Source organism: Cyprinus carpio, chromosome A10, assembly GCF_018340385.1.
Source record: "Cyprinus carpio isolate SPL01 chromosome A10, ASM1834038v1, whole genome shotgun sequence".
NCBI classification, from domain to species: Eukaryota; Metazoa; Chordata; class Actinopteri; order Cypriniformes; family Cyprinidae; genus Cyprinus; species Cyprinus carpio.
The window spans coordinates 7,646,527-7,671,914 of record NC_056581.1 but is presented as its reverse complement, the minus strand read 5'-3'; the positions used below and the strand labels follow the sequence as shown (position 1 = coordinate 7,671,914).

The 25,388-nt window shown below is 35.5% G+C and overlaps 2 protein-coding genes across 5 annotated transcripts in view; both read right to left on the bottom strand.

Annotated features, from left to right (window-relative positions):
• Nucleotides 1-713: 713 nt before the first annotated feature.
• LOC109073234 (nucleophosmin-like) lies at nucleotides 714-4,708 on the bottom strand. 2 transcript variants are annotated; one of them, XM_042764976.1, is made up of 9 exons: nucleotides 4,559-4,708; nucleotides 3,278-3,357; nucleotides 3,072-3,191; nucleotides 2,889-2,982; nucleotides 2,660-2,766; nucleotides 2,338-2,571; nucleotides 2,034-2,252; nucleotides 1,785-1,859; nucleotides 714-1,424 (listed from the first exon to the last, which is right to left on the bottom strand). In XM_042764976.1, exons 1-6 carry the CDS (start codon nucleotides 4,596-4,598, stop codon nucleotides 2,503-2,505), a joined length of 510 nt encoding a protein of 169 aa, XP_042620910.1. In that variant the 5' UTR covers nucleotides 4,599-4,708; the 3' UTR covers nucleotides 714-1,424; nucleotides 1,785-1,859; nucleotides 2,034-2,252; nucleotides 2,338-2,502. The 2 variants fall into 2 exon arrangements, with proteins under 2 accessions (XP_042620910.1, XP_042620911.1); XM_042764977.1 differs by lacking the exons at nucleotides 714-1,424; nucleotides 1,785-1,859; nucleotides 2,034-2,252 and having other exon boundaries at nucleotides 2,514-2,571; nucleotides 2,656-2,766.
• A 576-nt stretch (nucleotides 4,709-5,284) lies between these two features.
• Nucleotides 5,285-25,388, bottom strand: part of LOC109073233 (Kv channel-interacting protein 1-like) — a 34,734-nt gene continuing 14,630 nt past the window's right edge. The window contains exons 1-8 of one of the 3 annotated variants that reach the window (XM_042764975.1): nucleotides 22,237-22,483; nucleotides 9,832-9,956; nucleotides 9,022-9,091; nucleotides 8,839-8,909; nucleotides 7,710-7,817; nucleotides 7,527-7,631; nucleotides 6,767-6,829; nucleotides 5,285-6,371 (exon numbers count right to left, since the gene is read on the bottom strand). In XM_042764975.1, the coding sequence (XP_042620909.1) occupies nucleotides 6,324-6,371; nucleotides 6,767-6,829; nucleotides 7,527-7,631; nucleotides 7,710-7,817; nucleotides 8,839-8,909; nucleotides 9,022-9,091; nucleotides 9,832-9,956; nucleotides 22,237-22,294 (648 nt within the window). In that variant the 5' untranslated portion in view covers nucleotides 22,295-22,483 and the 3' untranslated portion in view covers nucleotides 5,285-6,323. Of the gene's footprint in view, nucleotides 6,372-6,766; nucleotides 6,830-7,526; nucleotides 7,632-7,709; nucleotides 7,818-8,838; nucleotides 8,910-9,021; nucleotides 9,092-9,831; nucleotides 9,957-17,985; nucleotides 18,289-22,236; nucleotides 22,484-25,388 lie in introns of those variants that run through there. The other 2 variants (XM_042764974.1, XM_042764973.1) reach the window with 2 other exon arrangements.

The following is a 25,388-nucleotide window of genomic DNA, read 5'->3' as shown; positions in this document are numbered from 1 at the left end:
TCCTATTAAATTTGATTTATCCTATTAATTTTCTCCTATTAAATACAATATCTGTACTGGCTAACTATTAAGCTCCGTATCAGTTACAAAATATCACGACCTATAAGGCCCTAAATGGTTCAGCTCCTGCATACCTAACCAGTCTTCAGCTTCCAGATAATGTTCCAGTTCAGATGCAATCTCTCTGTTTAAATCTAGATTAAAGACACATATAGCCAAGCACTCACATAATGCATCTAATAACCTTGTACTCCAATTATATCTGATCAAATGCACATTATCATTCTTTCGTCCAGCCCTTACAAAGATCTAAGATGACCAAACACCTGAGAAGAGAAGATTCCATCCGCTCTGAGGACCTCAGATGATGCCACCCTGAACCAATATAAAAAAAAATTACAAAATGTTCTTGTAAGTTTGATCACAACATATAAATCATTGCTCCTAATAATATTCACCGTTTGATTGAATACATGCTATTGACTGCATGATTTTTTTTTTCTGTACATATCTGCCATATGGACATCACCTAGAAACTTTCATTTTCTGTGAAGCTTTCATTTTCATGGAAAGCTCTTTACAAATAAGAATAAATAAATATTAAATATGTCCCCTTATCCTTGCTCTCTCATTCTTTTAAGTACAAACAATCTTGGGGAAACCCAGCAAAACAGTCCTAACTTCTCAAGAGTAATTTCATGAGCCACATTAAATGGGTTAACACTTGTGAAATATAAACTTTATTTGAATTTAAACCGATTTAAGGAAGTCAAAAAAGTGAACCACATCTGAACTGCAGTCCAGAGATTTGATTTAGCTGCACAGACTGTCATATTAACTACAGTATTCATTGTTGACATATGGATTTCTTACAGTTGACTAATCAATCCCAAACATTCAATACATCCCACCTTCAAGCATATTACAGGATACTGATATTGACAATTACAAAAACAACATGAACTGTTGAAATACTGGAATTCATCACTAATACCATTCTGAAACCTATTAATCATGCATTACAAATCATGTCAAGCTGATTTCAGTAAATTGATTCTCAGGCACATCTCCAATCAGAATGCCATACACATTTCCATGTCATTTTAAAGAAACAATGGACGGTTAGTCAACAAGCTACCAAATTAAGGCCACAGTCCCTGCATATGACAACACCACAGGGGTGAGGAGAGGCCAGATTGCAAAGGATGAAAAAGGTCATGTTCTGAGTTAGTCCTTTCAAAGAATGGCACGGATTTGAGATAAAAACTGAGAAGTATGCTGGACAAACATAAAATTGAAGGTAACCAAAAGTAAAATCATGGTAAAAAAAAAAAAAAAAAGGTGCCTAATAATTGAAGCAAAATAAAAGGGTTTTAGTTCTTTTATTTGACACTCTGTCTCCATTTCCAGAGCTCCTCGATTACCTTGGGGGGAAAAACAAAACAGAAAAAAAGGTAAGACCTTCATTCATAATGTGAACTTATAATTAATTCAAGCATACAAGGACTTGAATACACCTCTTCGGTAATTAACATTTTTACTTGAATTTATATTAAACATTTGGGTGCCAAACAACAACAACAACAACAACTGCGTCCCAACATCATAATGAAAAAATTCCTCAAAACTTATCTTATTATTTCTTGGATAAAAAGCAAAGAAGCAGTCCTAAATCTAAAGTCATAAACATTAAATAAAAATAAAAATCTGTCTTAGACATTCTTATTTGTCACTGACACAAATATCTATATTAAAACAACATAACACAATAGCAGTGCACATACCTTTGCGTCTGTGACTCTGAAGCCGTTCTTTACATAGTTCTCAAACTTCGGCTGTAATTTTGGCAATGCTACACCCTGAGAAACAAAAATATTTTCGGGTATGATTTTTTCTTTTCTTTTCAAAAATATCATGCACTAACCAAACTTTTTGCATAATATCCCATCAAAGTATAGCAAGATAATGGTTTCTTACTAAACACAATAACTCATATGATTTCATATGCAGAGAGGATGCAAAGGAAAACATACCTTTTCTACACTCGCCATCATCTTGGATTTGATCTCGGGGACAGTGAAAACCCGTGGCGTCTGTGGCGTTTTGGGCGACTGTGTTTTTTTGTCATCCTTTTTGTTCTTTTCAGGAGTCTTGTTCTGTTTAGCGGGCGTATTGGCCTTGGGTCCTTTTCCGTTCTGTGCAGGGGTCTGTGGTTTGGCTGGTGCCTGTGGTTTGGCTGGTGCCTTCTTTTCCTGACAGAACAATTGGGAAAATAAGCATTTCTGATCATACTTTTAAACATTCTACAAGATGCAGGGCCTGATTAACTCATTTTACCTTTACAGGAGTTTCTTCTTCACTTTCCTCCTCCTCATCATCATCCTCCTCATCATCATCCCTGGAACGTAAAATGGAAATATCATTTAATTTTATTATTTTTTTTTAATACTATTTCTAAAACACTAAATACGCATGACTTTACATCGATGACTAAAACAACACTTACTCATCATCATCATCATCGTCGTCATCATCATCATCATCCTCCTCTTCATCCAACTTCATTTTTTTCTATGAGAGAAAGTTGGTTAGAAAACGAGCCACAAATTACACATACACACATCTCAATTATAGGATCCTAATTAATTCCAGAACTTACTGAAGGCTTCTGAGTCACCAACGCTGGCCTCTTCTTAGCTGTGGTCAGTGTCTCTTCTTCCTCCTCCTCCTCCTCGTCTTCATCAAAGGACTGGTCTCCTCCCATGACTGAAAGAAAAGTTCAAAAAATAAGAAGCTTCCTGAAAATTCCCAAAGCAGTTTTCCATTAGCTTTTATCTAAGACAATCCCAAATAATAATACACTTCTTCAAGTATTATGAAATACTCACTGACGAGATGCTGTCCACTAATGTGAACTGGACCGGAACCAGAGCGCAGACGGAACACAACAGGTGGAGTGATCTCAAACCCACCCAAACACACCTGGAATATCAACACATCTTTAGTTAAAACCAACAAGAGCCAAAAGATGTGTGAAATGACATTACCCACTAGATGGACATTGTACTTACGCTGGGGAGAGAGGACGGCTTAAGTGTGGCCAGAACTGCCTTGACCTTCTGACCCTCTGAATCTTGCCCTTCGATCTCCACAACATTCAGTTCGTCTTTTGTTGTGGGACCAACGCAGGCCTGCAACAATAACAAAAATAAATGCCTTAAATATGAAATTTAAAAGTTGCTGAAAATTGAAGGACCGTTTAAAATAGGCCACTTACCATTCTGACTGATAACTGATGATCATAATCGTCATCCTCTGGGTTAAAACTGACCTCCTTGCCTGCTTTGAGCTCACAACCTGCAAAAACAAGCAAACAAGTTTATTTTAAAAAGCATTAAGATACATCCTTTAATGAGAAGTTTAACTTACTTCTGTAAACCTGTATTCTCAAGCAATTCTCTCTTCAAACCAATGAAGTGATTCATTTACTTTGGCACGTGGTCCACAATACAGATCTTGGTTTATAAAGGAGTCAGTGAACTGCTCAGTCTGATTCAATCCGATTCGTGAAAGAATCATTCTGCCCGGTTTCGTGAACCGATCAATTGAAATATGGTAATCTGGCTCCAAAGAACGATTCATTCACGATCATTTTTATAGCCTACGTTTTTAGAGAGAGAGATAATTACATTTAAAACGACGTTCTACTGCAACAAAACTAACAAAATGTAGCCATGGCTTCATGTGGAAGCAAGGAACTACACGTGGCAAGATTTGTGAGATGCTCTACAGGTTTAAATCTTAATTTACTGTTCAAGCTCCGACAATGTAGACGAAATTTTTAAACCAGGGTCGCGTTTCCATTGTAAGCAAGTACGTTAACGTTTGATGATGGAGAACACTGATGCCAATAGTTTCAAACGTCATTACCGTTGGTATAATTAGAGCAAATAACCTGGTTGTGTTTGTTAGGCAAACGAAAGTACTAATGAGCATTCAATTGACTTATGAAATATAATGAAGAATACAATTTAAAGTTAAAGGCTAGCAAACGAAATTTAGTCATTTGGCGCATTGTCTCATCGAACACGTGGAGCACAGTGACGCCATTTTGGAGCGCCAATGCACGTGTTTAGAGAGCGCGTGCAGGATTCATTGTATTAATAACTTATTCAGTTTGTAAAAATTTCGAATTTGATCATAAAGGCTAGAATAAACATAAATAGGTGTCCGATTAATTGCTAACTGCCACTATGTGAATAATCTAGTGCTAACCGATTAGCTAGTGCCAATGCATGCTCTGCACGTGTTGTAGTTTAATGTCACTCCGCATCCAGCCATTTAATAGCTATATTACAATGCATTTATACCAACTAACACATCAACATGTGTTTTAAGCAAGTTAAGTCTGACAATATAACTTGGGGTGGGTGGCAGGCTACACTAACGTACGCCCTGCTCTTACAAGTGCATTCTACCGCGTTTACGTACTATACGTGTGCTCTAATAGACTATATGACACGAACGGATCAAGATAAGTATTTATCGCGTCACATACCATACAGGAAGGTTTGGGGTCCCATTTGTTCGAGATCCATCTCTGTAGGCTATATAAGTGGCTGTACGTAGACTGAACTGTGCCGTGCGCTCAAGCGCAGGATGGACACATTGAGTATATCACGCCCATTACTGGGACGGTCCTCCTGCCCAGCCAATGAATCAGCTCCATTTCACGAGTTTGGGGCTGGATTGAGATGCAGACTAGAGTTTGACATTTATCCGGCTAAACGTGTCATGGAAGATTTAAATTACATGTATTCCACTCGCGAATTGTGTGCACTGATCAAAGAAATGCACTGTAAAAATGATTGTTCGAAGTAAAACAAAAAAGATTATTAAAGTACTGTAGTGTGTGTGTGTGTGTGTGTGTGTGTGTGTGTATCTATCCATCTATCTATCTATCTATCTATCTATCTATCTATCTATCTATCTATCTATCTATCTATCTATCTATCTATCTCTCTATATATATATTCGGTTGTCTCTCTAGCAAAGCAAGCAATGAAACATTTTAATATAAATGATTAACATTAAACATAATGAATGTGAGATGTCATAATCACGTTTTTTAATCAAGTTTTTAAATGGTAATAATAATAATTCACAATAAAGTGATGTCATTCATATACTCTACCAGCACCTAGGGAAAATAAATAATAATAACCCTACAGAATAACCCCAAATCTTCAGAGTATAAACAATGAAATAAGAAAACACAGCTGAATGTTATTCCACAAATGTTTTTAATCGGTTTTGACTGAGATTTAAATTGCACAGCATATTTCTGTTACTTTGTTTTCACAGTTTGTATCTGCCTCATTGGACATTTCTTCACGTGGCACCATACTTGCAAGTATATACATAGCTTATATGTCTTCCAACTGACACTGACCCATACATAATTATTATTTTTCCTTCTTTTTCTACCTTCTATTTGTCCTTCTTGAAAGTATGCAGAGGTATCTGGGGACAGAAGGGTATCCAGGGACTAGATTGTCATTTGTTGGGTTTGAATACAGATGTGATTTAGTTGTTTCATGAATACTCCTGACTTCCATACTTGGACACACAGGCTTTTAACTTCTGTCCCACCTTATTAATTATGATCTGGTGGGCAGAAATGACTTGGCAAGTACTGAGACGTACATTAAGCGGGTGGACTGGAAACAGCAATTGCTAATAAACAATGTTTACAACACAAGACAAAATCAACATTCAATTAATTATCCTTTAAACCCCATGTCATAGATAAATACATCATAAAATTCGATATTTTTGAAGGCCAGCATTATTTTCTAGCAACTCATAGGGAACAAATCTGCTGGCTTTTCTCATGCAAGCTCTTTTGGCAAAGAACGCAAGCAAAGGAGGCTGTATTTCCTCCTGAATGCAGTTCCAGTACAACAAATGTAGAGTCCTGAGCTCTAGGGTCAAGCAAATGAAAAAAGCTTGAGTGGCTTTCTTTTTCGTAGAGAAGAAGGATGTTGACCATCACCACCCACTAGTCAGGAAATGCCTTTCAAACATATGTATTCTTCCATGGCTGGATCAAAGTGGATTCTGGGCTGGCAATTTCCCAAAAAACCAGCAAGAAACAACACTGAATATGTTACAAAGTTTGAACAGAGAGAGAAAAACAAAGCCCACAGACTCTCATCCCTCTCTGGCCATCATTCCCCCAGAACTCAGTTCAGTGAAATATAGCAAATATATGTTTAAACGTAAAATCCCTCTTGCATTCTTGCGTGTTCTTTTCTTCTTCTCTACATCACATTTTCAAAGAGCTGTATGGATCTCATCATGTTTTCATCCTGGTGAAAAAAAAAAAAAAGAGATTTTTTTTTGGATGCAATTCATCAGTTTGCCCACACTGAGGCAGTATAAACTTTTCAGCAAAACTTGATCCAATTACATTTTCTTTCTTTCTTTCTTTCTTTCTTTCTTTCTTTCTTTCTTTCTTTCTTTCTTTCTTTCTTTCTTTCTTTCTTTCTTTCTTTCTTTCTTTCTTTTTATAATCATACAGTATTTGGCTTTTTCAAGTAACTAATGCTGTTTTTGAGCCATGAATCATTTGGCATGTTTAAGATTACTATTACTATTAAAGCAGAAAGATATGACAAAAGTAGTAAAAGGATGCCAGTATGCAGTTCCAAATTCACCAAAAGAATAAGGCAAATAAATTACAGCATGTACTATATGAACATACCTCCTGACAGGCAAGGACAAACTCTTCTAATGTTACAACTCCATCTTTGTTTTTGTCCATTTTCTGTAGGAGAGAGAAAATTGATTTTGTTTGCTCTGACATTTTTTGTTTTGTCTGTAAAAATCACACATAGAGAATTGCTATGGATGAATATAACTATTCATGCAAATGTTTTATCACAAAATTAAAAGAAATGTATAAATCAATAAGAAAATGAAGTATATTATGAGCCACATTATAACACGATTTTAATTAATGTGTATAATATATATATATATATATATATATATATATATATGTGTGTGTGTGTGTGTGTGTGTGTGTGTGTATGTATATATATATATATATATATATATATATATATGTATGTATGTGTGTGCGAGTTTTTGTGACATATCAGGACACAACTTTGTATAATGACATGGGTATGACACAGGTATTACAAGGAGAGGGTGACTTATGAGGACATAACCCATGTCCCCATTTTTCAAAACGTTTATAAACCATACAGAATGAGTTTTTTTGAGAAAGTAAAAATGCACAAAGTTTCCTGTAAGGGGTAGTGTTAGGTGTAGGGCAATAGAATATACAGTTTGTAAAGTATAAAAACCATTATGCTTATGGAATGTCCCCACAATTCACAAAAAACAAACGTGTGTGTGTGTGTGTATTTATTTATTATTTGGTTTTTTTTTAATTTTGTTGCAAAACTTTCACTTTTATTTAACATTAAGTAAACAATTAATTACTAGATACTGACCTCAAAGAAGGAATCCACATGCTGTTTTGGTACATCCCCTTTTAAAGCCGGATACGTGTACTTCCCCATCATGTCATAGATGGCCCGCACTATCTCTGTCATTTCCTGTGAGGTACATGAAGACTGAGTGAGTTATTGAATTAAGTGACGTTAATTATTGCTGCCTATATAAATATGATATACCTCCTTATTGATAAGTCCATCTCTGTTAATGTCATAGAGATGAAATGTCCATTCTAGTTTCTCTCTGACCGTCCCCCGCAATAGTGTAGATAGTCCCATCACAAAGTCCTGAGAGAGAGCCAGAATATACAGTACAGGTTAAAAGTTTGGAAACATTACTATTTTTAATGTTTTTGAAAGAAGTCTCTTCTGCTCATCAAGCCTGCATTTATTTGATCAAAAATACAGAAAAAAAACAGTAATATTGTGAAATATTATTACAACTTAAAATAATAGTTTTCTATTTGAATATAATTTAAAAAAAATAATTTATTCCTGTGATGCAAAGCTGAATTTTCAGCATCATTACTCCAGCCTTCAGTGTCACATGTAACATCCAGTCTATCACATGATCATTTAGAAATCATTCTAATATTCTGATTTATTATGAGTGTTGGAAACAGTTCTGCTGTTTGATATATTTGATGAATAAAAAGTTAAAAAGAACTGCATTTATTCAAAAGAAAAAAAAAAATTCCTAATAATATATATTCTAATAATATATTTTCTTTACTATCACTTTTTATCAATTTAACACATCCTTGCTGAATAAAAGTATTGATTTTATTTTAAAAAGAAAAAAGAAAAGAAAAAAATTACTGACCCCAAATTACTGACCAGTAGTGTATATTGTTATTACAAAATATTTATATTTTAAAAACATAGCTTCTTTTTTTTTTTTTTTTTTAATTTTTATTCATCAAAGTATCCTAAAAAAGTATCACATGTTCTGAAAAAATATTAAGCAGCAGAACTGTTTCCAACTTTGATAATGAATCATCATATTAGAATGATTTCTAAAGGATCATGTGATAATGATCCTAAAAATTCAGCTTTGCATCACAGAAATAAATAATAATTTAAAGTATAATAAATTTAAAAACAATTATTTTAAATTGTAATAATATATCATAATATTACTTTTTTCTGTATTTTTGATCAAATAAATGCAGGCTTGATGAGCAGAAGAAACTTCTTTCAAAAACATTAAAAATAGTAATGTTTCCAAACTTTTGACCTGTACTGTATATATGTATGTATGTATGTATGTATGTATATAGATTGCCAGAATGGCACAATTTGTTTTTACCTCAAACTTTATGGATCCATCATTTCTGGTGTCAAACGCATTGAAGAGATAATGTGCATATGTGCTGGCATCTGGTACAGCAATGACAACAGATGAAAACATTAGACACTTTAATTTTCTAAAATGTAGCCATTGTACTTGTAAAAAGTATGTTATATTTAAGGATATCTCTTTTTTAAATACCTCCATGTGGAAAAAACTGTGCATATATGTGTTTAAATGTCTCCTCATTCACCACTCCACTTGGACACTCCTGAGAGGAAAAGAAAACATATTATTAAAATTATAAACATATCGGCTTGAGACTGAGTCTTGCATATGCAAATTGGATATAATAATTGAAGCTCCACAGGCCCTTAGTAGATATAATTGGATTAGTTAAATAATAGAATAGAATATTATAATATTTTTATTAAAATATTTCTGTATTATAATTATAAATGTGATCTTTATACATTTTTAATAATTACACATTTTAATAAAAAAAACACCTGCAGTTATGTTATTTTCATGAGAATGGTGAAAAATATGATTGGCTTCAATGCACAAACAAAAAAGGTTGAGAAGCATTGCCATAAAATACTACACAGTGTTTTTGGTAAAGCTTTTTTAACCCAACAGATATGTTGTGTGGGTTGCTGAGCCTCACTGTTTATGTGTGTTTAATAGAGCGTGTGAATGCTGGTATTGTGAAATATGACTAGCTGACTGTTGCCTGAGGCTAGCACACAGTGATTAGTGACATGCTGGATAATGCACAGAGGAATAATAAAAGTTTTCAAGACAGATGAGACACAGCAAACAGAACCACGGGGACAGTATATGCAGATGAGATGTGATGATTCATAAGAGAAGATATTGAGGCATAAGGATACATTACATAAACACCATAAGCTTCTTATCAGATTCCAAAATGTGTCAAAAGATATTTGTGTAAAGTAAATGTGCAGATGTGGGAGTGATGCAAAGGATGAGAAATACCGGGCAGCATACATTTTTGAAGCCTCTGTAAAGGACTTGTAGCTCTTGCTTGGTGAAGTTCGTCTGTGCCTCAAGCTGCTCAAGACCCTCCGGCCGATGGCAGACCATTGTCATCTCTAATTCATCATCTATATTGTCTAGAGAGAGAAAGAAAGTGACATGTCAGTTTCAGGCTGATAAATGATCACTGCTTGCTCAGAGGTTGCTTTATCACAGCACAGTAAACATCACCTTTTTCTCAGATGCTCGTCCTTAAATTTCTTAAGAGCAATAAATGTGAGACAAATAAGACAGCTTTTGATAGAGCAAGGTTAGGAATTGGATGAGAACTGACTGCATTCACATGGAAATCCCAGCCTTCATCTTAGCAAATTTGAGCACAGTGTGTGAAAATATTGAAGTATCTTTTAAAACTCTAGAAGACACTTGAAATTCTTAAAACCTTGGACGCAGGAGACTTAATGAATACTTGAGAACACAACAACATTATTATTATAGTTTGATGTGTAGTTTTACACCTTTTTTCAATGTGCTGTGTTACCTTTTCGTGTTACATGTTACCCCTGGGTCAAATTATGTGTAGTCATGACACGCTTTCCACTGCTACGCAGATGATATGCAATGATATGTCCCAAATAAAGCTTGGTACCACAGATACATCCTGTATCATGTCCTGCTTCACCAAGATGGGAATACGAAAAATGTTCTGCAATTGAATGACTTCAAATTAGAGATACTTATTACTCCATGCGGCTATATAAATGTATATAAATAAATTAACCCTGAAAAACCTTTACCCAGTGTTTCCAGACAAAACAAATTGCTTGCAGTTATTTCATTATGCTATATTATAACTTGTTTTCTTTCAGTTTGCACAGGTTTTTAATCTCTTTTTGGAAATTATTGGACATAGGCTTTATTGATCTTAGCTTTTGCACCTCAGTTTTTGAGTGAAAAAAATATATTTTTTGGTCATTTTTTTTAGTGAAAAAAAGTGTTATTAGTGGGTGGTTTTAGATCTTTTTATTAAAAAATAATCCTTATGCTAATTGGCTGCCACCTCTGTACACCGCGTTCCAAATTATTATGCAAGTGACATATCAATAGGACTTCGGTACAATAAAGAGTCAGATTTTTGTTTGTGTTGTTTTTCACATCTTTTTAGATAAATGTATCAATCTCAAACAGGTTTGGTCAATAGTTTGTCAGGTCTTCTTAGGTAAATGGAAACCCTAGTTAAAGAGGTTGTTCCACATTATTAAGCAAGTCACAGTTCTCATGAAATAGGGTGAGGAAAAAAGATCTTTCTGAAGATGAAAAGTATGAAACAATGCAATGTCTTGCAAAAGGCATCAAAACAAATACTATTTTGCGAAAAGCTAATAGAAATTATTGAACTGTCAAAAGATTTGTGAGTGACTTAGAGCACAGAAGAGCTTGGTTAGATAAATATTTGTTAAGGAAAGTTTCTGTCAAACAAATGAACTGTATTGTAATGCCAGCTGTAAAAAAAAGCCACTGCTGAGCAGCAGAAATGTGTTTGAAGCTACTGGAGTCTCAAGACCCTCGCATGCAGACTGACAGTTGTGTGTAAAGCTGCGTTTCAGTCACTGCTAACCAAACTTCACAAAGAAAAACCTGCACAGTGGCATTCAGAGACCATCATGCTGATCCACATCAATAGATGGCAGTACAATGTCTAAAGGTGTGGTCAAAAATTTGCAGACGCAAATGGTCCATTGTCTGTTGTCAATAGGGTATTAATGTATGAAGCACAGCTCACACAAAAGTCACTTTCAAACAAAGCAGCTTTCTTTTGGTCAGTGTGGGAATCCGTGTGACCAACCTGAACCTGATGCAAAATCTGCGGGTAAATCATTTACACTCAGACAAAATCCCTGATTGCATGGATTCCTATTGAAATGACTGCATTTTCCCCTGTCAAAATGCGTTGAACAACCATAAATTTGACCGCACCATCACTCCATTGTGGTATTGGTTCTTAGAGTACATGAAGAACAACAATGCTAAAGCTAGCTAAGCTTCATCTAGATGAAGGTTGTATATGCAATCCTAATACATAAATGTTAGTTTTTGTGGTTCCTTGATTAGCGCTAAATCGCCATCACCTGCTTTCAAATGGAGCGGCATTTAATAGACAGAGCCGTAGTTCACTGACAATGTACGCAATATCGCGTTGATTATCAAAGGCGATTCATCTGGGATAATGAACGCGATATTGCGTAGCTTGTCAGTGATCTACGGCTCTGTCTATTAAATGCCGCTCCATTTGAAAGCAGGTGATGGCGATTTAGCGGTAATCAAGGAACCAGATTTACTGACTAGATGCGCATGATCATATCGTTAGATATATCGCCCAGCCCTTAGCTAAAGTCCCTTTAACAACAAGCAATTTTAGTCTGCTCTTTAGTTTCGGTAACATTTTCTTCTAAGTGCAGCTGGTGAGATTATGGAAGCATCATGGGATTGTCAGTGATGATAAGAAACGCACACTTTTTCCCGTTGCAAAAACAGAAACTGTGCTCTGGGCAAACCCACAATGTACACCTCCACTTCAAAGACTTTCACTTTGGTAGGAAAGAAACTTGGATGACTCATGTGTTTCGAGATACACAAAAATACACACAGGCTCACACTTGTGCACTCGCCCCCTGCAGGCCTTGCTTCTGCTGCTGCTGTGTCAGCTCCGGCAAAATGATTGGTTGTGGGTAGAGAGGCAGATGGGGTGATGGGGGGGGGGGATCAGTAGAATGAATGAAAATGGCCATGGGTGGCTTGAGGGAAGACCTTCATCTTTCACAAAACACTGGAGAGCCACTGCATCTCCTTATAAGTGCTCCAGCCCTTTATAAATGCTCTCTCTGGTTTTCATTCACACACACTTTAACCTACCATATATCCTCAAACACACATGTGCATAACCATAAAGCGATGATGCTAACATAACGGGTAAAGGTTTATAATATTTGAGATGTTAAAATACTTTCTCATTTTGTTACATTGATTATTAAGTGTGCAGAGGGAACTATAAGAAAGCTATCCATAGGCTGATTTCCCTGAAGAGTATGAACACTGTGCTGCTTTCAAAAGCTTGATTCGTTTGAGCAATCCATTGTGACACCTTTGGCTCAACCAATATTGTGATTTTGGGGTGTGGCTACCTGTAACAGATTGGCTGCTAATGTCAGGGGTGTGTGCATGAATTAATGCAAATTGGACCGTATTGTGGTTAAACCATATGTTGGTGAAAACATAGTTGTCTATTTGATAGGGCTCCAAACTATTTTGAATTAAATTTTCAATGCCAAATTATTACCTCAATTTTCCCCTTGTACTCAACATATGGTCACATCAGCTTTATGAATTATAGCAGAGCCAGGAACACAACTCTCAACTACTAATGAGTTTTATTCATTCTTTATTTCCTATAGTGCTCAGCATTTTCTGAAGACATAAAAGCACCAACACAGTCACACAATAAAATGAATAGTGATCTCATTAGCCGTTTCCGGAATTTATGGAAAACAAATGAACCGATTTCATGATGTTTAGCAGATTTTCCCAGCTAAAGCCATGCTCGAATGTCTTATGCTGTTGGTAATTTGTGGCTGAGAAGCCAATATGCTTTTCATTAGCAAAATTTCACCAGCACAATATTTCTGGTAAAGCTGGTTGACAATGGAAGTTTGCTGGTTAAGCTATAGTTAAAAATCTTATAGGGACTAAAAAAAAAAAAAGAAAGAAAAAAGTATGGGAAAAAAAGTATGGTTTCTACAAAAATATTAAGCAGCACAACTGTTTTCATTATAATAATATGAAATGTTCCTTGAGCATCACACATTGATCATGTGACTCTGAAGGCTGGAGTAATTGCTGGTAAAAAAAAAAAAAAAATCAGCTTTGACATCACATGAATAAATAATATTTTAAAATCTAATAAAATGCAAAGCAGTTATTTTTAATTTGTAATAATATTGATGTATTGACTGTAAAATTATTATTTTACAGTTATGTCAAAGTGTCTCAAGCCTTTTTTTAAAATAGTGCATGAATTGTATGGACTGCTTTATAAATGAGTTTATGAGCTGCTGGTCAATATTTACTTTCATTGTATTGAAAAGAGCAGCAATAACATTCTGATAAACATCTTCTTTTGTGTTCCACAGATAAAGGGAATTAATACAGGTTTAGAACAGCATGAAGGTGAGTAAATGATGACAGAATTCCTTTCAAAAGATCATTGTAATATCATCTAAAACACAACTCTCCATAGTCAAATATCAGTGTTTTCTCTGCATCAGCAATTTCTTTAGATTCTACAACATCCTCTTAATTTCTTTGCCAATTCTGCTTCAGTCTTAATCTCTGACAGATCCCTGACATTTTCAAACAAATTCTGTCTCTTTGGAAAGACTGCAAACCATTTTAACCAGCTTGACAAGATTAGTTTGTAATGGAGAATATAAACTTGAAGCTGAACTGAATTATGACAACAAAGCAAACAGCATCCATTAGCTATGTGTCTTGAACAACTCCCATATATTGTCTGATCTGTCTGATAACTGTGATGAGAATATAATGGATACATCTCACGGGAATGACTAGAAGAGATGCTTCTGTTTGTGCAGGAACTCAACAGGGCAGCCCCTCATCTCATCACTCTTAATTATCAGCTCTCTCACAATTTGTATTTCACCTTTTAACACATACAAACTGGCGCGAGAGTGAGAATGAAAAGAGAAGGTGAGAGAAAACGAAGGGGAACACACCTAAGAAAGATGTAGTTTTAATTATCAGAAGGAGAAGGACCGATCCCCATATTCACCACTTCATTTATTGTCCCCACGATAAATGTCTACCAATAACTTGTTGAAATATTTTACATTTTATTTCTATTTCTCTATTACTTCATTTATTGAATAAATAATATCTGTCAATAACATGTTGAAAGCATGTTTTTATTTTTTATTTCCCATATCTCCATATTCATTAATTAATTTACTGGCTGCACATTGAATTTCTACAAATAACACAAAATTTATTAATTAATTTATTTATCTATGTTTGTATTTGTTTTTTAATAAATTACTTGGAAATTGAAATTGAAAAATGAGATAGATAATAAGATAGAGGGGGCTAAAGATGTGTGTTTTTAGTGTGGGAAAACTGAGAGATCAGTAGAGAATGGAGAAGTAAGATGTCAGTACATGAAAAAAATAATGGTAGAGTGGAAGAGCAACAGAGCACAGCATGCTGAAACTCTCTCCTTCCATCTATTTCTCTCTCTTCCTCTTTAATGCTTAAAACAGCGACAAAGTCCTTGAAAACAGTGGCAGGAACACACTAAAATTAACTTTAAAGACACATCCTCCATTTAAACAGCTATTAGTGCCATTAGAGTGCTTCCTCTAGCACAGAGATGGAGGAAAGTTAAAAACAACAACAGCACAAGTCATCTTGTCAATCTTTTCTTTATTGATTTTAAAACTGAGATTATCTCTGAGATTGATTATGTACCTATTGGATTCATTAGGAAAATCACTGCGGATTAAATTTGTTAGCTAGATGCAATTTGACTTATTTATGGGATAAATTAAAATGAAATTGTTTTAGCTCTTGTAAGATTCATGTAAACTATTATTTTGCCTTCTCTGATGTTATTATCAGTGTAGAGATCACCGTTTGAAATGTAGCTAGATTTAATGGCACACTTTAACACAGGTTAAAATTAAAACTAGTATTTATGACTGGAGAGTGTTTTATTTAGTTTAATTTTCTAATTATGTGTCAATTAATACACATTTTTAATGAGCTGATTATAAACCAGTCAGGTTAAATCAAGTTTACTGCCATTTATTCTCAGTAAAATCCAAATAGAAGAAAATAATAAATTGCAGTTCAGCACCATGGCACTGCATATAAGAAGACCATGTCGTTCGAAGCCAGCCCTTGACGTCAAACTCAACAATCTATATCCTTCTAACACGTTATTTACCAAAGCAAGCTGCCCACATTTAACCACAGGGAGCACTAGACCTCAGTGATCTAATAGATTTATAGGGGAAGATGTCAGAAGGCAGCAACAAATTGCAAGCAAATAGTTAAACAGCAGGATGAATATTCATGAGCAGCTGCTGTAAGGCAGTGCAAATCACATGTTACTACAGCTCTGAACTCCCCTCTCATTAGGACTGGGGTTGGGACTGGAGTCACACTCCACACATATAGAGCTGAGAATCCATCCAAGCAAAGGCCTCCAGACCAGTCAAACATCTTGGATCACTGATCTTTGAATAGAGAAATGGTTTGCTTGGAGCCTAATGTCTCAAAGCATTTGTCATACGGTAAACTGTTTGGCTGGAGCAAAGGGAACAGAAGACCATCTGCCAGATGGCAGCAGTTTATTACGTCATTTAATTTTGCTTTAGACCATTTTAGGAGATTGTAGAGGAATAATTCACCCCCAAAATTGCAATTCTGTTCATTCAAATAAGTTGCTCCTCTTTATGTTGTTCAACACCACCAGTCATTTGAATCACAAGGGATTGTGCAGAATTTAAATTCATGAGAATTCAATTCATGAGTATGAATTTGAATTGGATTGATTACAGGAAGTTGAATAGGAATGACTGGAAGTGAAATTTACTGAATAATTATTCAAAGACAATCAAGTGTGTTTACATTTTATCTTTACATTTAAATAAGTTATATTTATTGTTCTATCATTTCCTCTGTCTTGAAACACTTTCAAGCCATGGCTTTTCTAGTTAACAATTATATTACAACAACAGCACAAGTACTTGTAATCCAAAGGTTGTGAGTTCGCGTCTCATACCGGCAAGAATTGTAGGTGGGGGGAGTGAATGTACAGTGCTTTCTCAACCCTCAATACCACGACTGAGGTGTCCTTGAGCAAAGCACTGAACCCCCAACTGCTCCCCGGGTGCCGCAGCATAAATGCCTGCCCACTGCTCCGGGTGTGTGTTCACTGCTGTGTGTGTGTGCACTTTGGATGGGTTAAATGCAGAGCACGAATTCCAAATATGGGTTTCCATACTTGGCTGTATGTCACGTCACTTTCACTTATATTTGTACATCAATCTATTATTAATCTTTTAAGTTTTTTTAATATTTTGGTTTTTTTTGTAATGAATTTATATTATTTTTGTGGTTTATTTTTATTTCTGGAGCAGCTTTTTCATTTTTGGAGCTGCTCAACAGCATTGTATGGAAAAGAGCAGCTTGGACATTTTACAAAATATCTTTTTTTTGTGTTTCACAAAAGAAAATAACAATGGCAAAGGAGAAATATAATTTTTTCTTTGAGAATTCTTATTTAGCTCTTCATAAATTAGGTATTTTATATCTAATAAATAAATAATAATAATTAAATAATTTATATTTAAATGTATAAGCAGCACAGAGCTCCAGTGTTTCATAGATTCTTTCGTAGATTTGCTATGCTGATGGCCTCTAATTTAGTGAGTGATTGAATGAATAAATGACTGATGCATATTATTGCTCGAGTTTAATCATGATTAAACTTGTGATCCATGTGAATGGATCAAGAACAGTAGCAGTGCTGTATAATATTCCTGTGTATAATGCTGCCTTTGCTGTCATGTCGATCATAACATCCCATCATCTGCTGTACCGAGCATTAGAAAGCTGTCTCCATGACAACTACACCATGGCGCATGTGAACAGGAAGAATGTTGATATGTGAGCGGAGTGTTAAAACACCCGCTCACGTACAAAGATGCCACACACACCCACACAGTCGATGATGTTTATCTGTGAGGGACGAGGTTAAACCATCATTTGTAAACAGCAGACCGTGATGTGTTGCCTGTCAACTGCATATCTTCTCAACCTCGCATCCATTCTATCCTCTCTCAGCTCTCTAGTTTAACATCGTCTGTACAAAAATCTCATCTTTTTAAAGTGTTACCTGTCTTTGAACACAAATAGGACACTCTTTCTTTTCCCTAAGAGCTCTTTCAGCGATTAAGTTAGCTATTGTATCATTGATTTAGTGGTGTTATTGATTCTTCAAAACTCTTTCAGTCTTTCTCCATTGCAGAAGCATTTAACAATAATGCATTGTTGAGTACAATTTGGATAATCTGTCATTAGTTAACATACCTCTGGATGGTTGTCTTTGTCTTGTCTGCAAAGTCAATGTGCCCACTACTGCTCCCATGTTGTCACTGTAGAGACACGCGTGTTCAAACTAATAAGCGTTGAGTCTGCCAGTCTGTCTTTCTTTGTTGAAGCCCCTGCTCTTGTTTACCTCTCCACTCTCCTCTCACTTGTCAGCGAATAAAGACAAGCTGGAATTTTCTTGCTAAAAGCATATGGTTCCTTCCTTGATGCCCCTCCCACAAATCTCTCTCTCTCTCTCTCTCTCTCTCTCTCTCTTCATTTCTCTTTCTTTGCTTTTCGCTCTTGCTGTTTCTCCTTGGTCCTGTTTGTTATTCAGTGTCAGGAACTGTTGCTGTGCAGGTGGATCAGCATGATGGGAAGCAGTAAGGAAGTGTGTTAGGATGAAATGCTCCTCTCTGTGGTGCACACATGCACATACACACAGCAAGCAGATCTGTTCCTTATGGAATTGCAAATTTCCAAACAAGCTGAATGTGGCAAGATGAATGGTGACTTTAGTTCACACTCTACTGCACTTAAATGCACATGTTGTTCTATCATGATGGGGATGTTCCACTGACTTCTGTTGTTCTTATACTAGGCAAATTATATTTTCTATCCTCTAACCTTACACCTAAACCTCACAGAAACCATTTTAAAAAGGGATAATTCACTCAAGAATGACCATTATTTCATCATTTACTCACCCTCATTGTGTTTCAAACCTGATTTGTTTTAGTTTTTTCTGTAAAAAACAAAATATATTTTGAAGAATGTGTTTTTGTTCTTACAAAGAAATAAAAATCCTGTTCATTTTATAGTAAAATGGCAGCTGTGGTTGCCAGAAATTGACCGTAACAACTGAGTGATGTTCATCATATATAACAGGGTGACATATTGGTGCCTGTATATTTTATAGCCATGTATTTCATTATGTGATATAATGTTTATATATTATATAAGCTACAAATAATATTATTTCAAATAATAAATATTAAGTAAATAACAGAAAATGTAACACAAAACTGATAACAAAAAGTAAGAAGAAAAAATATTTATATAAAATGTAATCAAATGTGATGTACTTCTGGGAATCCCCTTTTATTGTTTTTCACCATAAATAATATGGTAATTAAAAAAAACAAATAATAAATTGCGAAAAACATATATTTGATAGTTTTGTACTGTAAAATTACATATAATTTTTCTGTAAGATTACATTTAACCAATACAGTTAATATGTACAATTAACCAATTAACAGGTTTTCACTGTAGCATTTTTCTTTAGAAAAAAATAAAAAATTTTTACAGTGTACCACTTGCTGGGCACCCAGTGATTTTACTGCATTTGTGGAGACATTTAGTCCCCATATTGCAGGCAAAACCTAATCCACATACAGTATGTCAAATGAGCTGTGGTCTGACTGTGAGTATTTTGTTTCATCATCCACTGTTCATTTCCAGTTATGAGCCTTTGTGCGTGTGTTCGTTTGCAATTTAGTGACTCAGATAAGAATGTTTCATGGATCAAGTACTTTAAATTTGAGTTTGTGCACTGTACATATACCATTTTAATGGTTTGTAAGTGACCCATATACTCTTGTTTGTTTTGGTATTCTCTCTCATTAGTGGGGAACTGACCCCACAAACTTTTCAGATTAAAGAGATGGAAACAGAGATCAAGTAAGCAGAAAGGGGAAACAGAAAGACAAACTACAGAGGAAAACAAATCGCCATCAGGAGATGTCTGAGTTTCAAAACAGCAGGTCTGTAACCTTATTAATAATCCAAAAAAGATGAGACTTCAGACGGACGAGCTTTGGCTGAGAGTGTGGAGAGAAGTTGGAGGTAATGAGTGATTACATAATATCAACCCTCACCGCTTCCAGCAGGACTGACCTGAATATCAGACCAAGACATCCAGCAATATCCTCATTCTAGCACATAGACATCTGCATTCCATCACTACAACCCGGTCTGCACAAAACACAACACCCTGAAGTTTTACCACCTGCTTTACACAGGATAAAGATGTTGGTATCAACATTCAAATTTCCTCAGAACACATTTTTTGTTCATATAAGACGTTTGTAATGGTTTTCTCACTTTGGCACTCGTCCTTGGAAGAGAAACAATGATATCCAGCAAACGACTGGCATGTGTGAAATCCACGCAGGCAGGTGTAAGCCTCTTTTCTTGCTCAGTCTGTGTTAGACGTTGCTTTGCAGACACCTCATTGAATCTGCTAATGCATTTGGGAGATGGTTACAGATGACTGGCTTACACTTGAAAACCTATTCAATGGTCAGTGATCAACCTGGTCAATGGTCACGATCAGTGAGAACCTGTAGTTATAGTAATATTGTTAAATAGGGTTTTGCAACAGCGGTACAGTAGGAAATGGCATAACAGAATTTTACCAGCCATGCTTGTTAAAAAAACAGCAATATGTTTGGATTAATTAATAATTCATCCCTTCTATTCCTGTGTGTGCAGATCGCCATTGTTTCTGCACAGCATTTAACAAATATAAATCATAATTTTTAGTGTTGTCATTTTATTTTTTTAAGCTACTGATCTTTAGATTACATAAAAAATATTAAAATGCAATAAATAAATTTGATTTGATTTTTCATGTACCATGGCATGAATAACTAACAAGACTTCAAGTTTTCACTGTTTGCCAGGTTTATTTATTGTTTAGTAACTTATTATGTGACAAATGGAATTCATTTTGTAGTTGAAATTACCTATTTTTATTTTTTAAATAATAATAATAATAATAATTTTATATATATATATATATATATATATATATATATGTATATATATGTATATATATATATATATTACCTGTTAATTGTTTAAAATTATCATGCCTTGTGTGTCAAGTATTGGGCACTTTGTGTTTTTTTTCCCATTAGAATAGTCTTTAACCACAGATTAGACATAAGTCTTCCACATCACTCGGCTGTTTGAAAGGTATCTATAAGGAAAGTCCACCATGTACAGCTATTCCTAAGTGAGTTAAACCTGTGAGTTCAACACATACACAAATACAAATCTAGTATTGAAACAGTACAGCTGCAGTGCCTTATATAGGCCATTCCTACAAACTAAAACTAGAGATACACTAAAGTTGAAACTGAAATCTCCTAGTTATCATCCTCACATTTTTTATCCCCAACTGATTAACCTGAAGCAATGCTCTTCAGAAATCCAGCAGAAGTTCTAGTCCGTCAGGGCTGAGTGCCAAAGCTGACACACAGTTTGCATCTCTAGTTATAAACTCACAGGCAACTCCCATAACTCCTGGGGATTTTAGTAAAGACTTCAAACAAGCTTTCTGTCTTCCTGCCCAGAACTCGTAATCCTCTTGGCTCCATAATCTTTCTTCAGGTCTCCGGTGTGTATATATGTGTGTACATGAAATGTGGCTCTCTCTGTTGCTCTTATGAGTGAGTAAAAACACATGCTCCCACATGTGAGTGCAGTGGTGTTGATGTTGTGTTGATTTGTTGCTGTATTATTTTAGCATATTCTGTAGCACATTAAAGCTGTGGAGAATCAGAAATGGTAAATTTGCATGGAGTGTACTTTAATTATCCTTCAAGGCATAAATAATCACTAACAAACCACCTTCTCTTTTTCCTCTATTTATGCATTTTCTTATCACATACTTGCAGCCTGATCGCTCCGCTTTTCAAATCCTTCAAATCACCTCCTCCATGCTCATAGCTCTGAGCATTACAGGAGGTAATCATTTTGGAATAAATGACCATGTAATACTTTCATAACCTATTATGCCTTGTATGGAGCCCATGCCAACACATTCATTTCATCCTTCGCACATGCACATACTGCACATTGACTTTATCGAAACTAAATAAGGCTAATTGAAATCATTGTTTGCTAGCCCTTTGAGATATAAATTCTGGCATTTGTGGAAATTAATAAAAAAATATTCTCTCTATGAACTACTCTTTCCTTTATAACACAACCCCCAACAGGAGATTTTCTGTTTTAACCAACTTCATGTGGCATTCTGTTGCAATTTTGTTGTCAAAAAATACTAGGTTAAACACACACATGACATTCTAGTTACACATTAAGTAGAACAAGAGTGATGCATGAATAAATCACTGTACTCATCCATCACTCCTCCATTCTCACAAACAAATAGCCTTACTTTACAAAAAAACATATTAATGAAAGTATTTCCAGCTGGTTAATATGTAAATTGGATCCTACCTGTCCTGAAGGTGACCTGTTTGGTGTGCATAGAGAAGGTCCCCAACACTACACCCATCTTCAACAGAGTTCTTCACTTTTTCACTTTCCTCACTTTAGATCTTGGCTTGAAAAAAGCACTGGTCCCTGTTTTTGTCTTTATCTCTTGATCTTTCAGCTCTCTTTCCCTCTCAGGTTTGCTGGTTACTTAACTCTCACTCTTTTTCTCTCTCTTTCCTTTGCGTTCTGTCTGTCTATCATGTGGACTTTGAAGGCTGCTCATCATTTCCTGAGCTTTTATTGGGGGATGAGAGAGACATGGAAAGAGAGAGGGAGAGGGAGCGGGAGAGAGATGGTGAGTGGTTCATTTAGTGGAGAATGAGGGAGTGATAAAACTGCAAAACTGCATCAAAACTGAATGAGGGAGTGATACAACTGCATAACTTTCACAGACTTGCGAAAACAATATCAGTCTATGTCTAGCAGGTATAAAAGGTGATCCTCTTCAGTCAGAGATTTTAAAAGTGAAGTGTGTCATTTCTGTGGCACTAGCATCATCAAAGAGAGTTGTGAAACTAAGAAATGTTTTCCAAACAGGTTTCCTAAACATTGTCTGCTATTGGTCGGTCAAAAATTTTGCCTCACCCCAAATTCACACCATTGGTTGAGCCAGTGCTGCTGTTGTCAGGCTAGTCGGCTCAAACAAAGTTTTTGTTTTAATAGTGTCATAAAGACACAGCGTTAACACTTTTTGAGGAGATCCATCTACAAATGGCTTATTTATCATTGATTTGTAGTTGATCACATTAAACTGCATATTGAGATAGAAGAAAGTATTTATTTGCATGATATTTCTAATGATAATATTTTAATATTATTCATATATATCAGTAATGTCTGATATAGGTAAGACTACTATAGCCATTAAGACATCTTGATGATGGTTTGCCACTGAAGAGAGAGTCATATTGAATGAGAGAGTCATATCCGCTTTGCATTGTGGCCGCATCACCATCTCGGGTGTGCATTATTTTCTAATAATTAAACGGCCTGTCGTCAATTATTCCTTACTTAACTAGCCTTACCTCAATTTGCAAGCTGGCCTCGTGGCTTGTGTCAGTGGTCTGCCAAGCAGTTTAAACAGAAATAATGTTAGCACTCTGACAATGTTGTGGAATTTACAAATATTATTCTAAATGTTGAGAAATGTAAACTAAATATGAAAATTTATAGAATTAAGTGGTTAAAAAATAAATTATATCTGTTTGAACACTCTTGGCATTTGAAAAAGCGCAGATGAGAGAGCAAAACAAAACAGCGGCCACAAATTAGAAGTACAAAACGAGGATTTGTAAAGAAAAATGTCAAAGGATTTCAATATAAGCCAAGAGGACACAGGATTTCCTTTGCTGTAAACAAATCTTGTTTCTTGGGAGACTAGCATATTTTCACCAGAGCTTACGCCTACGTCCTATGTCAGCTGCTGGACGCCACTCTCTCACGAACATATGTACGACAGTTAGCGGAAACTAGAGATTAAGATTCATAAAGTTGTAAATATGGATATTCTTCGTACACAAACTCATCGCTTTGCTTCAGAAGGCCTTTATTGACCCCCAGGAGGAGTGTGGACTTGTTTAATAATGGATGGATGCAGTTTTTTGGACTTCAAATTTTGGGCTTCCATCCACTCCCATTATAAAGCATGGATTAGCCTAGACATTATTTAATGTAACTCCGATTGTATTTGTCTGAAAGAAGAATGTCATATACACCTAGGCTTGAGGGTGAGTAAATCATGGGGTAATTTTCATTTTTGGGTGATCTATCCCTTTAAGGCTACACTGCACCTGCTCAGAAGTGTGTGTAAAGATGCAGCAGCTCATAAAAGCCAGGCTAAATTATTGCTGCCCTGACCCACCTACGTCACTAGTATCAAAGTACTGTATAAAGGTGCATTTGCTGTGTAAATGCGTTTATGCCACCTCTAAGCAGCATAAAAAAGTCTGTGTAAAGACACCTAAATGCCACTTCAGAAGAGCTTCTGCGCCACCTTTGCAGTGTAAAATCTGTTTAATATGCTTATATGGTGCTCAAGAAACATTTCTTTTTATCAATGTTGAATATTTTTGTGAAAACCGTGATACATTTTCATTAGGATTCTTATACAAATAGAAGGTTAAAAAGAATAGCATTTTGATATATTTGTTAAATAAAATAATTAATTAGAAATAATAAGTATTAATAATATATATATATATATATATATATATATATAAACACACACGACCATGAATTTTTGAATGGTGAAAGTTGTTGATTTAAATGTGTTATTTATTATTGCATTGATTAATGTTTCTCTCTACATACTTTATGTTCACGCTGTTGTGTTAAATATGTTTCTTTTTTACAGTGAATTTTGAAGATATAACTTTGACTGAACCATTGGTTTTCTCGCTCAGATACATGGGCTCTATCAGTGGTCAGAGTATCACAGTGTGAGGATTAAGATAATCACTTTTACCAAAGCACTCTCGCTCGCTTTCTAGAACATGCTAGACTCTTATCTATCTGGGCCACTTAAACACTGACATCTTTTAGCGCAGCACTCCATATTGACTCGTTCACACACAGAGGGAAAGACTAGAGATTCAATTACCCCCTGCTATTAAAATACAAGTGTTTGTGCTGTTAAAAAGAGAGCTTTAATAGAATCAAATCCTTGAGCTGGAAACAACTCTGGATAAACACAAAGCAGAGCTGAAGTATGTGTTCAAGAGGGGGAGTGGAAAACAGAAAAAAAAGGCTTAGAGGAGGATAAAAAGAACAGGGATGATGTGAGGATGACAAGGAATTGTGAAGACTAGGCTTTGCACCCTTGATCTTTTCACAAATCTCTCTTCTCTTCTTTCATTCCTCTCTGCGTGTGGAGGAAATGTGTGACAGCCGGATAGAATAATAGGAAATAACAGGAAATACTGATCGGAAAGAGAGTTTGAGCTGCTGCTTTTGAGTAAAGCCTTGTTCTGTCCAGAGCTGATCATTGAAACATCTCAAAAATGTGCTTGCACATCATTCCATGTCCTTTCATCTGCCAATCCCTTTCTTCTTCTCTTCCTTAATCTTTACCCAAACGTCCCTATTTCCACCCGCCCTGCTGCTGTCAGAGGAAA

Bases quoted from the DNA above. Each gene is read 5' to 3' on its own strand.
- LOC109073234 (XM_042764976.1), bottom strand. From the start codon at position 4,598: ATGGATCTCGAACAAATGGGACCCCAAACCTTCCTGTATG. The intron at 3,358-4,558 runs GTATGTGACGCG...TTGTTTTTGCAG, and splicing joins ACCCCAAACCTTCCTGTATG to GTTGTGAGCTCAAAGCAGGC. The intron at 2,767-2,888 runs GTGAGTATTTCA...CTTTTCTTTCAG, and splicing joins TAGTGGACAGCATCTCGTCA to TCATGGGAGGAGACCAGTCC.